Source organism: Eptatretus burgeri, chromosome 2 (assembly GCF_056783735.1).
Source record: "Eptatretus burgeri isolate ZD-2024b chromosome 2, Ebu_testis_v1, whole genome shotgun sequence".
In the NCBI taxonomy this organism is placed as follows: domain Eukaryota; kingdom Metazoa; phylum Chordata; class Myxini; order Myxiniformes; family Myxinidae; genus Eptatretus; species Eptatretus burgeri.
In genome coordinates, this window is record NC_140962.1 from 35,895,518 (window position 1) to 35,910,104 (window position 14,587).

The 14,587-nt window shown below is 42.2% G+C and overlaps 1 protein-coding gene across 8 annotated transcripts in view; it reads right to left on the reverse strand.

Annotated features, from left to right (window-relative positions):
* LOC147031802 (calpain-10-like) overlaps window positions 1-14,587 on the reverse strand; it is a 131,776-nt gene that overhangs the window by 99,073 nt on the left and 18,116 nt on the right. For all 8 annotated transcript variants that reach the window (XM_085867716.1, XM_085867717.1, XM_085867714.1 and 5 more), the window contains 4 exons: window positions 12,947-13,072; window positions 4,149-4,280; window positions 1,135-1,331; window positions 682-782 (listed from right to left, as the gene is read on the reverse strand). In XM_085867716.1, the coding sequence (XP_085723842.1) occupies window positions 682-782; window positions 1,135-1,331; window positions 4,149-4,280; window positions 12,947-13,072 (556 nt within the window). The remainder of the gene's footprint in view (window positions 1-681; window positions 783-1,134; window positions 1,332-4,148; window positions 4,281-12,946; window positions 13,073-14,587) is intronic.

Consider the following 14,587-nt stretch of genomic DNA (forward strand, 5'->3'; position numbering starts at 1 on the left):
GAAGGGCAGAGTGATATTCAGCTGAATGCAGCCAGACACAGCAGAGTGATATGCAACTGAATACCACCAATGTTTTCAATCCAAATGCTGTTCATCTTGTTGAAGTCTCGGTGGTTTCATAGTTAGATTGTCTGCTCCGAGTCTGGGAGATCGTCAGCATACCAAAGAGTCACACCAAAAAGTACGTTCTGATGATACGTTCTGCTTCCTTGCTTGACGTTCAGCATTTAAAAGGATAAGCGCATGGACAATCCCCATAGGTTGACATCCATGGGGAAGAGGAAATTCCTTCTTAGGAAATTACTTGCTGAGGGCGGTGAAAGAGGCAGTGCCATTGTTGTGGGGTCGCTGGTACTCAGAGTGCCACAGAAAGTAATGGCACTTCCCCCAAGCTCAGTGGCTGTGTTTGTATCGTCTAACAGTCATGCGTTGTGTCTCGCATATTAATCTGTATGTCCATGTATGTGAAATATGTGTGTGTGGCAACTCTACTAAGAGCCTTAGATCATGTTAAAAAAAAATCTTAATGAAAATGATAACTTCAAGTGCTGTTTGGCTTACTTTGTACAGTTTTGGAATTTGTCTTATTGAGCATTTGGTTTAAAAGGAATATATTGTCAAAGAGGGTACACCAACTCACTGAGTGAATAACCTGTCAAACTACAGGCTTATGATACTTACGCCCAGGTTTGAGATACCACTTCACTGCAAATCCTCCTGTGAGCTCCATCCATCCTTCAGGAATCTGCCCTGCAGCAAGGGCTTGGTAGGAGCCACGTACTCTACAAATAAAGGTGTGACGGCACCATTGGCAGTATCCAACATATAATGCTCAAGATCAAAGAGGAAGCTGCTCTTAAACTGACACATAATTAGGCTCCAAATAAATAAAGAACAGGGGGGACAGAGTGGAAGAAATATAAGGAAAAAGGGTGGAAGAGCAAGGGGCATGCACTGACAAAGGGGAGAACTTTCAGGCAAACAGGCAACACAATGAAAGACCTCCAACATCCCAGCTGTAAAGACAATGACAAAATGTTGATAATTAGAATGAGTTGATAGTTTGACCAATATCCAACAGAACCATGAAGCAAAACAATGCAAGTGAGGCAAAATGACCAACATAATGCTTACTTAGCACACGCTTTTTCAAGGAGTGGCAGCCAAAATACATCTCGCTGGCAGCAGGAGGAGAAACAAAGTTTTCCATGGATTGTGGGCAGCCTGTCATCCACCATGACCTCGTACCATGTGCCATGGGCCCACAGTCTGACGGTGAATTGACCATCATAACTCGCAGCAGGCCACATGGTTTGTTTGCCAGGAAACAGCTGAGTTCAGTTGTAAATAAGAGGTAAGTTAGAAATGCAGTTTTTCAGTGACTACATGTTTGTAATTATTATGTTGCAATTTTAGACCATTCTCCTTTGTGAAAAAAAAACAAAATATTAATTTTTTAAGTGATCTCAGATTATAAGGGAGCTTTTCCACATACCATGTCAAACAAAGCCATGGTGAGGAACCAGTAAACTTCTCCATGAATTACAAGAATATGTAGGAGATGGGAATGCTAAAATGAAAAGTTCTAACGAGATCTTTAAAAAAAAAAAAATAAAATAAAAAAAAAAAACTTCAACCCGGCTGCTTTATCCTTATCCTTGAAAGGGCTGAGCCAGTTGGACGAGCTAGCAGCGAACAGACAAGTCTTTGTTTTCCCCAAGGATTGGTCTCCTCCAACACGAGAATGTTAGAGATGATTCTGGTGATTGGTGGATTTGCATCAGTCTTACTTTTCGCAGGACTCCTTGGTGCCAGGCTCAATAAAAATGCGACCTTGATAAAGGTAGAACCCCACTCCTCACCCTTGTGTACATGACCTAGATCCAAAAGAAAACGATTTTCATGGTCTCAAACTGAACTTCTGTGAGCAGGTCATTTGTTTTCAGGTGAATCTCTGACGTTATTGATGATGCCTTCCAATAGTTTTCCGATTATTAGCAAGAGGCTTAGTGGGTATTGTTGGTATAATCGGACTTTTAATTTTTCTTATGCACAGAACATACCTGGGCTGCTTTCCAGATGGTTGGGTTAATGCTAATGTTGTAAGTATAGTGGAACAGCTTGGTCAGAGGGACAGCTAGCTGTGGAACATAATTTAAGGATTATACTTACGATGGTTGCAAGACCCCCAGACTTCGTTGTATGCAGTGCATCCAGCCATTTATCGACATTGTGTCGGGTGAATCAAATGGCCGGATGGTGACATCTGTGATGGTGGAAACTCTGAAGTGGATCGAGTTGGATGGTTAAATTGACATCAATTGCTGAAGATGATTTGGAACAGTTTAGTCTTGTGAGCTGGGCTCCACCATGGTTTCTTACAAGGATGTTCTTCCATTAGTTTCAACACATAGTTTTTTTGACTAATTTGATTTGGACAGGGTTATGGAACATTTCTCTGATCTGCTGGTTGCTGACATAATTTGCTAAATTGATGGCATCTTATTTTCGATGCCAAGTATCCAGGCAGTCATGCATTACAGCTTCACTGGGTTAGTTTTTCATTTTCAGGTGTGAAAGCTGATTTTTTTTTTGTTCACTGCTGATCTAGAAGTTATAAAGCATTGATCAATCACCTGGAAATTCAAATTAATCGTCAAAGCACCTCATATTCCATCTGTCTCTACATGTAGATTGTTTGGCTAATCCTTGAATCCAATTCTGTGACAGAAGTATAGTTTTAGAGTTCTTTGCCCTTACAATCTGCAGTAACTTATTATGGTTCGATCAAATTTTCAAGCTGGCTTCTAGGGCCAGGATTCACCTTGGAATTCTTCACATAATTAAGTGTCTCCTTGGGTGTAATCAGCTCCTTCCACTGTACAAGACTTTCATCCATAGTGTGATGAAGTTCCTCTCTGTCGACAGGTGCTGCTGTTTCGTATTTTGCTTCTTGAGAGACAGAGGAATCTAAGATTCCATCCCCAAAGGGTAAATGATATCTCTCAGCAGGAGGCCCCAATCACAGTAACTGCTTTGTTGGCCTTCCTTCTTCTTTCTTTTTCTATTCTTCTTCTAACTTTCTACATTTATTTCTGCCAATGCTTCTTTTCTAGTAAAAGCTTTTGTGGTTTTAGCACACTGCATCCATGGTGTCATTTAAATTATGAGGGCTTCTTTTCACAAATTTCATCAAAACTCATTTTTATCTTGCTGATGAAGCCACAAAGATATCAACAGCACTGTCAATGTGAGCTTGTGAATATTCATGTGACACTGCACACTACCCATATTAGGGCCATGTTAATGCCCTGGAGACATCTCTCCAACTGCCGAAAAAAATGTTGGTGTTGTGGTCAGCCACAACACTCATCTAATCTTGCCTCAAGTGCTCTTTTTTTGCTCTTTGTCTTTCCCTAGTGCCGCAAAGCCATGTGCGCTCACGCAGCAATTCTTATGTTATTACACTTCCCAAATAAGCTCAAAAAGCTCATCTTTATTTTATTTTTATTTTTATTTTTTAGCATTTGTGGCATTATCTCCATTAAACCATTGATTTTTGCTCTCAACTCCAGAGTTTTAGTGGTGACACACCTCTGTCTCACATTGTCTCTCTTGTTGATCCATTATCTTTCTGTTTGTGCCTTCCTTTCTCTTAAGTCAATCCATCACATTGACAAGGGAAAATTGGTGATATTTTGGTGAAGATCCGAATCCAGCTCCAGATACTGAAATTTAAAAATGATTTTGCGTGATTCTTCACCATTGAGAGCTGGGGCTAAAAACGATACATAACACGATATTTCAAAAAAGGTATGGACGGACTATGACAAAATTTGGTAGATGGGTTGGGTAGGTGACAAGAACAAGCTGAATGGATGTTGGTTAAGGTCCAGATCCAGATTTGGCCTATCAGTGGGACACAAATCATAAACTGTTCAGCCTGGCGGAGGTATGTGCTCTACCGAGTGCCGTTCTGATTGTGTCTGTTTTTTGCCCCCCTTATTCATCTGTTTCTTTCTCAATATGCTCATATATGTCCTTGTTTTCTTGCTCTTCCATGCACAGCAGACGTAACTCCTGTAAAAAGCGAATGACATAATTCCACATTATATGATCTGTATGCATTAATACAGATGTTTGTTTACCTGCTGGAGGAGATGAGGAAATTGGAATACCCCTCGGGCACAACATAACAACCAACAGTCCCCCAGCATGCCTTGCTTTGGCCAGCCATCACAGTGTTTCTTTGGGAAAAAGCAGGGATCTCCACTGATCTCCTGAAAAATTGCAAGGATTCGGGTGTTTTGTCATGCATTGCATGAGAATGGGGCTCAAGTGGACAGCTGCAAACAATATACACTGCTCAAAACATTATGAAAATCTTTTAAAATGAAAATCCTGTCAGTGTCCTTTTACATAACTACAACAACATTGGAGTGCAATGGAAAGAATGTGGGGTATAAGTATTATGAGCTGTGCATTCAGACGGAAATATCAAACAGGGCGACCCACAGTGATGACAACCAATATCAAACTGAATGAGGGATCCAGCTCTTAATTTCAAGAATTACAAAATAAAGTACTTCTCATCTCAACACAATGGGGAAAAAAATGAATATAAAATATGAACAAGAACTGTAAAATACACGTGGATTTGACCTGCTTAAGATGCATGTGTACATATATATATATATATATATATATATATATATATATATATATATATATATATATATATATATATATATATATATATATATATATATACATAAATATATATATATATATACAGTATACATATATATATATATATATACAGTATACATATATATATACAGTATACATATATATATATATATATATATATATATATATATATATATATATATATACAGTATACATATATATATATATATATATATATATATACAGTATACATAAATATATATATATATATATATATATATATATATATATATATACAGTATACATATATATATATATATACAGTATACATATATATATATATATATATATATATATACACAGTATACATATATATATATATATACAGTATACATATACATATATATATATATATATATATACACAGTATACATATATATATATATATATATATATATATATATATATATATATATATATATATACAGTATACATATACATATATATATATATATACAGTATACATATACATATATATATATATATATACAGTATACATATATATATATATATATACAGTATACAGTATACAGTATACATATACATATATATATATATATATACAGTATACATATATATATATATATACACACATACACACACAGTATACATATCTTCTTCTTTCGGCTGCTCCCGTTAGGGGTCGCCACAGCGGACCAACAGTCTCCATTTCGCTCTATCCTCCACATCTTCCATTGACACTCCAACCACCCGCATGTCTGCCCTCACCGCATCCATGAACCTCTTCTTTGGCCTTCCGCTTCTCCTCCTGCCTGGTGGCTCCATCTTCAACATCCTTCTCCCGATATACTCCGTTTCCCTCCTGTGCACATGTCCAAACCATCTCAATCTCGCCTCTCTCACTTTGTCTCCAAACCGTCCTACCTGTGCTGTCCCTCTAATATACTCATTTCTTATCCTATCCATCCTCGTCACTCCCAACGAGAATCGCAGCATCTTTAACTCTGCCACCTCCAGCTCCGCTTCCTGTCTTTTTGTTAGTGCCACCGCCTCCAAACCATACAACATAGCTGGTCTCACTACAGTCTTATATACTTTCCCCTTCACTCTTGCATCTACCCTTCTGTCACAAATCACTCCTGCAACTCTTCTCCAACCACTCCATCCTGCCTGAACTCTCTTTTTCACTTCTCTCCCACACTCTCCGTTACTTTGGACAGTTGATCCCAAGTATTTAAACCAATCCACCTTCCCCACCTCAACTCCTTGCAACCGCACCATACCACCACCCTCTCTCTCATTTACGCACATGTACTCCGTCTTACTCCTACTGACTAACATTCCCCTTCGCTCCAGTGCGTACCTCCACCTCTCAAGGCTCGATTCAGCCTGCTCCATACTCTCCCTACAGATCATGATGTCATCCGCGAACATCATAGTCCATGGAGACTCCAGTCTGATCTCGTCCGTCAACCTGTCCATCACCATTGCAAACAGGAAAGGGCTCAGAGTCGATCCTTGGTGCAATTCCACTTTAACCTTAAACCGGTCCGTCATTCCTACCGCACACCTCACCGCTGTCACACTGTCCTCATACATATCCTGCACGATCCTCACATACTTCTCCACCACTCCCGACTTCCTCATACAATGCCACAACTCCTCTCTTGGCACCCTATCATAAGCTTTCTCTAAATCCACAAAAACACAATGTAACTCTTTCTGGCCTTCCCTATACTTCTCCATCAACATTCTCAAAGCAAACATCGCATCAGTGGTGCTCTTTCCTGGCATAAACCCATATTGCTGCTAACAGATCGTCACCTCTCCTCTCAACCGAGCTTCCACTACTCTTTCCCACAACTTCATGGTGTGGCTTAACAACTTTATCCCTCTGTAATTTCCACAGCTCTGCACATCACCCTTGTTCTTGAAAATCGGAACCAGTACACTTAATCTCCACTCCGCCGGCATCCTCTCACTTTCCAAGATTTATTAAACAATCTGGTTAACAACCCCACTGCCATCTCTCCTAAGCACTTTCATGCCTCCACTGGTATACCATCTGGGCCAACCGCCTTTCCACTTTTCATCTTCTTCATAGCAGTCCTCACTTCATCCTTACTGATCCACCCCACTTCCAGATTCACTATCTCCACCTCTTCCAACCTTCTCTCTCTCATTTTCTTCATTCATCAGCTCCTCAAAGTACTCCAACCACCTTCTCAACACACTCTCCTCGCTCGTCAGCACATTCCCATTTGCGTCCTTTATCACCCTAACCTGCAGCACATCCTTCCCAGCTCGGTCCCTCTGTCTTGCCAATCGGTATAAATCCTTTTCCCCTTCTTTTATATCCAACTTCTCATACAGCTAGTCATATGCCTTTTCCTTGGCCTTTGCCACCTCTCTTTTTGCTTTTCGACGCCACTCCTTCTACTCCTGCCTACTTTCTTCATCTCTCTGACTATCCCACTTCTTTTTCGCCAGCCCCTTATTCCTTATACTTTCCTGTACTTCCTCATTCCACCACCAAGTCTCCTTATCTTCCTTCCTCTGTCCAGATGTCACACCAAGTACCTTCCTCGCTATCTCCCTCACAACTTCTGCTGTCGTTGCCCAATCATCCCACCTATCTTTACCACCATCCAACGCCTGTCTCACCTCCTCCCTAAATTTCACGCAACATTCTTCCTCCTTCAGCTTCTACCATCTGGTCCTTGGTTCAGCCCTCACTCTCTTCCTCAACCTCACCTTTAAAGTCATCCTACAGACCACCAATCGATGCTGTCGAGCTACACTCTCCCCTGCCACAACCTTACAGTCACTAATCTCTTTCAGGTTGCATCTCCTACTTAAGATGTAATCCACCTGTGTGCACTTTCCTCCACACTTGTATGTCACCCTGTGTTCCTCCTTCTTCTTGAAATATGTATTTACCACTGCCATTTCCATTCTTTTTGCAAACTCTACCACCATTTGCCCTTCCACATTTCTCTTGTTGAGACCGTACCTCCCCATCACCTCCTCATCCTCTTTATTCCCTTCCCCAACATGTCCATTGAAATCTGCTCCAATCACCACTCTTTCATCCTTGGATACACTCGTTGGATACATCTTAAGTAGGAGATGCAACCTGAAAGAGACCAGGGTTGCGTCAGGAAGGGCATCCGGCGTAAAAACCTATGCCAAATCATTATGCGGACAACAAAACGAATTTCCATACCGGATCGGTCGAGGCCCGGGTTACCAACGACCGCCACCGGTACCGGTGGTCAGCCGGGTACCAGTGGAAATTGTGCTACTGCTGGGCGAAGGAGGAGAAGGAGACGGGGAAGGAGAGTCCGGAGGCAGTGGGAGAGGGGGAAGGGTAGAAGTGTGGACGTGAGAGTTGGAACTCTGAATGTTGGGACGATGACTGGCAAAGGGCGAGAATTGGCTGATATGATGGAGAGAAGAAAGGTGGACATACTGTGTGTACAAGAGACCAAGTGGATGGGGAGTAAGGTGAGGAGCATTGGAGGTGGTTTCAAACTGTTCTGCCATGGTGTGGATGGGAGGAGAAATGGTGTCGGGATAATCCTGAAGGAAGATCATGTCAAGAGGGTATTGGAGGTGAGGAGAGTGTCTGACCGAGTGATGAGTGTGAAGTTGGAAATTGAAGGGATGATGATGAATGTCATCAGTGCATATGCCCCACATATGGGGTGTGAGATGGAATATAAAGAAGATTTCTGGAGTGAGTTCGATGAAGTGGTGGAGAGTGTATCCAAGGATGAAAGAGTGGTGATTGGAGCAGATTTCAATGGACATGTTGGGGAAGGGAATAAAGAGGATGAGGAGGTGATGGGGAGGATTGGTCTCAACAAGAGAAATGTGGAAGGGCAAATGGTTTTAGAGTTTGCAAAAAGAATGGAAATGGCAGTGGTAAATACGTATTTCAAGAAGAAGGAGGAACACAGGGTGACATACAAGAGTGGAGGAAAGTGCACACAGGTGGATTACATCTTAAGTAGGAGATGCAACCTGAAAGAGATTAGTGACTGTAAGGTTGTGGCAGGGGAGAGTGTAGCTCGACAGCATCGATTGGTGGTCTGTAGGATGACTTTAGAGGTGAGGTTGAGGAAGAGAGTGAGGGCTGAACCAAGGACCAGATGGTGGAAGCTGAAAGAGGAAAACTGTTGCATGAAATTTAGGGAGGAGGTGAGACAGGCGTTGGATGGTGATAAAGATGGGTGGGATGATTGGGCAACGACAGCAGAAGTTGTGAGGGAGATAGCTAGGAAGGTACTTGGTGTGACATCTGGACAGAGGAAGGAAGATAAGGAGACTTGGTGGTGGAATGAGGAAGTACAGGAAAGTATAAGGAAGAAGGGGCTGGCGAAGAAGAAGTGGGATAGTCAGAGAGATGAAGAAAGTAGGCAGGAGTACAAGGAGTGGCGTCGAAAAGCAAAAAGATTGGTGGCAAAGGCCAAGGAAAAGGCATATGACGAGCTGTATGAGAAGTTGGATACAAAAGAAGGGGAAAAGGATTTATACCGATTGGCAAGACAGAGGGACCGAGCTGGGAAGGATGTGCTGCAGGTTAGGGTGATAAAGGACGCAAATGGGAATGTGCTGACGAGCGAGGAGAGTGTGTTGAGAAGGTGGATGGAGTACTTTGAGGAGCTGATGAATGAAGAAAATGAGAGAGAGAGAGAGAGAGAGACAGAGACAGAGACAGAGACAGAGACAGAGACAGAGACAGAGACAGAGACAGAGACAGAGACAGAGACAGAGACAGAGACAGAGACAGAGACAGAGACAGAGAGAGACAGAGACAGAGACAGAGACAGAGACAGAGACAGAGAGAGAGAGAGACAGAGAGAGAGAGAGACAGAGAGAGAGAGACAGAGAGAGAGAGACAGAGTTGGAAGAGGTGGAGATAGTGAATCTGGAAGTGGGGTGGATCAGTGAGGATGAAGTGAGGACTGCTATGAAGAAGATGAAAAGTGGAAAGGCGGTTGGCCCAGATGGTATACCAGTGGAGGCATGGAAGTGCTTAGGAGAGATGGCAGTGGGGTTGTTAACCAGATTGTTTAATAAAGTCTTGGAAAGTGAGAGGATGCCGGAGGAGTGGAGATTAAGTGTACTGGTTCCGATTTTCAAGAACAAGGGTGATGTGCAGAGCTGTGGAAATTACAGAGGGATAAAGTTGTTAAGCCACACCATGAAGTTGTGGGAAAGAGTAGTGGAAGCTCAGTTGAGAGGAGAGGTGACGATCTGTGAGCAGCAATATGGGTTTATGCCAGGAAAGAGCACCACTGATGCGATGTTTGCTTTGAGAATGTTGATGGAGAAGTATAGGGAAGGCCAGAAAGAGTTACATTGTGTGTTTGTGGATTTAGAGAAAGCTTATGATAGGGTGCCAAGAGAGGAGTTGTGGCATTGTATGAGGAAGTCGGGAGTGGTGGAGAAGTATGTGAGGATCGTGCAGGATATGTATGAGGACAGTGTGACAGCGGTGAGGTGTGCGGTAGGAATGACGGACCGGTTTAAGGTTAAAGTGGGATTGCACCAAGGATCGACTCTGAGCCCTTTCCTGTTTGCAATGGTGATGGACAGGTTGACGGACGAGATCAGACTGGAGTCTCCATGGACTATGATGTTCACGGATGACATCATGATCTGTAGGGAGAGTAGGGAGCAGGCTGAATCGAGCCTTGAGAGGTGGAGGTACGCACTGGAGAGAAGGGGAATGTTAGTCAGTAGGAGTAAGACGGAGTACATGTGCGTAAATGAGAGGGAGGGTGGTGGTATGGTGCAGTTGCAAGGAGTTGAGGTGGGGAAGGTGGATTGGTTTAAATACTTGGGATCAACTGTCCAAAGTAACGGAGAGGGTGGGAGAGAAGTGAGAAAGAGGGTGCAGGCAGGATGGAGTGGGTGGAGAAGAGTTGCAGGAGTGATTTGTGACAGAAGGGTAGCTGCAAGAGTGAAGGAGAAAGTATATAAGACGGTAGTGAGACCAGCTATGTTGTATGGTTTGGAGGCGGTGGCGCTAACAAAAAGACAGGAAGCGGAGCTGGAGGTGGCAGAGTTAAAGATGCTGCGATTCTCGTTGGGAGTGACGAGGATGGATAGGATAAGAAATGAGTATATTAGAGGGACAGTGCAGGTAGGACGGTTTGGAGACAAAGTGAGAGAGGCGAGATTGAGATGGTTTGGACATGTGCACAGGAGCGAAACGGAGTATATCGGGAGAAGGATGTTGAAGATGGAGCCGCCAGGCAGGAGGAGAAGAGGAAGGCCAAAGAAGAGGTTCATGGATGCGGTGAGGGTGGACATGCGGGTGGTTGGAGTGTCAATGGAAGATGTGGAGGATAGAGCAAAATGGAGACGGTTGGTCCACTGTGGCGACCCCTAACGGGAGCAAGCCGAAAGAGGAAGAAGAGAAGAATTTCTGTTATCATCTGCGTGTAATTTGACGCATCTCCTCCAAAACTTCTGGATGGATTGTTGCCACTTTCGGCATGCGGGTGCTCTGTGGTCTAATGAACAGCATGGGCTATATGAGATCACGCCAGATGGACAAGTTTGAGAATTTTGGGCGATTTTCTAATTTTTACATTAGTTTGCATGTCGATGTGTGACATCACCACTGAGAGGCGTAATTCCGTCATGACATCATCGGTCATTCGCTGACGTCATTACGTCTGTTGTCAACAGACCGTCACCACCCAGAGGTGTAATGCCACTCCTCGAAAACAGCATCTGCAATGTAAAACCCTCTTCTGCACATGCTGACTACCTCAGAAGGTGAATTTGACACAAAAATGTAATAAGAAACATTGTATTTAAAGTAAAGATTTATTTTTTAAAAATATTACTTCTGTTAACGTCTGCGCTTAATTTGACATTTCTCCTCTGAAACCGCTTCCAGGAATGTGCTCATTTCCCATATACTAGGGTTTCTTAATGTGACGAAGACGATGCGCTAAATTTCTAAGCTGGAATTGGATGACAACGTGGCTTCAACAAGATTTTCAACCCATCGACGGCTGCATTTATTCCCGTTCGGTCGCCATCGCTGAACTGCTGTCCGGTAAGTGCTGCCATCTATCCAAAAAATATAAACTCGAGTAAGGGAGTACTCATTGCATCAAACACTGAACATAAACACAACTGATAATAAATAGTATGGCTCAGAACATCAGCAATGGTTGTCATATTTTAAAAATCAGCATGGAAGGAGGGGAAGGATGAGTGCCAGAGCTCTGCCAACATGATGTACCCCGATTGGCTCTTTCCCAGACTGAACACGCCCTCTTAGACTGTCAATTTGTGTCTGAAATCCAACGTACATATTAAAAACACCCGAAAATAATTTGCAATAGGCCTATGTCCAGATAACATCAAAGGCTATAATCTGAAGGTAGGGGGAACCAGGGAATGGGTATGAGGTCATCCCTTCACTGCCCGGATTCTCTTCTTTTCTTTGTTCTTCGAAAGCGCGGTGTCGGACAATAGATTCTGTACCTTGAATGCGTGCGTGTTAACTGTTCAAAATAAAGAGGTGTTCGATTGTCGGATGCACCCAAACAACTGCCGTTCATTAAATTAATTGTCAATATCAACCGCCATCGTTACCTGTGTTGCGTCTTGCGTGTGTGGTCTTCAAATTAAAGCGTCCAAGCGGTGTTCGATCGTCGGATGTGCGCCAAAAGTGCTATTCATTGAAATTTGCATTCTGATACTCGGTCACCCTCCACTGCTCCTGTTCAGTCTTGGGCTAGGCCTATATGATGTTAAACTTGCCCCATCAGACGCCAACCTTCCAGTCACACTGCTTCAAGGTCTTCAAGACAGCTGTTCACCACCATCTCAGATCGTCCACAATCCGAAACCATGATCTTTTCTGCCCTTGTTACCCCTATCCAAATCCCTCCTAATTTTCCAGTTTTCCCTCCTTGGAGTTTCCTTCTGTGCCCATCTTGTCCACCCCATGCATGCATGTTTTGCATCCTATTTTTGTCTGTTCCGTCCTGATCTGTTCATTGTACAAACTCTTACATGAGCCTCGACTATGTATACAAAAAAGAAACATTTAAATGTTTTCTCATCAACTTACAAACAATTACAAAACATGACAAGTGTAACACACAAAAAAGACCTGACAACTATGACAATCATGATGATAATATACTAAAAAGGATTTTGATACAGGTAATCACTGAAGATAATGATTTTCAGGACAAACCTGAGGTCTTTTCCACAGCACTTGATCAGAAGAGCCAGCCAACCAAGCTGGTTCAAGGCCAGGCATAATGCTGGAGAGATGAGCTGGGAAATTGGGATCTTTAAAAAGTTTCTGATGCTCCATTTCCTGAAAGATAGAATGGAAATCAAGAAGGTGAGTGTTACCACAGTTTGCACCCAAGAAAATATAAAACAAAGAGCTGTGGCCTGGGTGTATTTGGCCATTGATGATTATGTATATTATACGATCATGTTTCTTGGTTCATTGAACTTTCATAAATAAGGCTTGCAAAGACTGACAAGCCATCAGATTGCTTTTGTTTTTCAAAAATACGGGAGGACAGGGAGCCCAACTTAAACGATAGGTTCTCAAGTTGCTAGGTCAATGCTGTGCAATCTCACAGTCTCCTGCCTTCTGGCCGGGTACCCGAGAAGAGCCTATCGGTATGTACATAAAAAGGAGGTTGTGTCAGATCATAGGTTGCCGTATTACGCTGCTCTCCTAAGCATGACAAAGACACAGAAAACCAGAAGCAGAGGAAAGGCTTAAGTTTCACAGTAATCAAAAAAACGGTTTCTCGTCTATTGGCTGCGGATCAGGCCATTTCAGCCTTTGTTAGACATGGGGAAATGAATCACACTGAAACAGAATGTGCATGAAGGATTGAGGGCAGATAAGGAATGAGGGTGCATTTATAAAAGGTTTGGGCTGGGGGTAGAAAAGAAGTGCATAAAGAGAAGAGCACACAGAAAAAATAAAGTACGTATGCAAAATATGGAAAATAAATAATGACAGAGGGTTTCTTGAGAAGGGAAAGAAGAGGACAGCCAGCTTAATACTCCCTTTGAAAGACAGGATTGATGTTAATCCTTAATTGCACAGTTCAAGGATAATGATTTCATTGTTGTGTAAAGTACAGTCATGAGCATAATAATAGTGGTGGGGGAAATGAGAAAACATCTCACCTACTGTATACAAGGAAAGACCATCTTTGCTCTATATTTTTGCAGTGGAATAATTTTTGCATGGAAAAGCCAACATTTAGATGCCTAATGACTATAAAACCCATGAATCAAGGCTATAATGATAACTGTCCAATCGTTAATTCAAAGGCAAATAATTATAGTTCAGAATTACAAATCTAAAATGGATCCAAAACGAGTGAAGAATCATCAAGCAAGTGAAAAGGAAGCTGAAGTGCTTTCTGCCATGTTTATCAATGAACTGAGATACAAGTAATGTCTGATATTGTCAAGTTAAAGAATATTATATTCACAATAATTTGGATGAACTGGGTGGGATCCATTTTTCAATGAACTGTTGCATGGAATGCTTGGAATCCACTGCCAAAACAAACACAGACAAACCTTATCTGGGATGCTTCGCGGAATCGCTGGCAAGCTGGCACACTCAAGTAGCGTGATCCATTACGATACCTGAGAGCTGGTCATGAAAGCAAGAGCCTTACTTCTTTGGGATTGTTTTCTTCCAACTTCGTGTACTTGGCAAATACGCATATGATGGAGGGATCATTATATTTAAGTAAATGTATGTGTGTATAAATATATATCCAGTACTGTATACATACACATACATATACATATATATATATATATATATATGTGTATATATATATATATA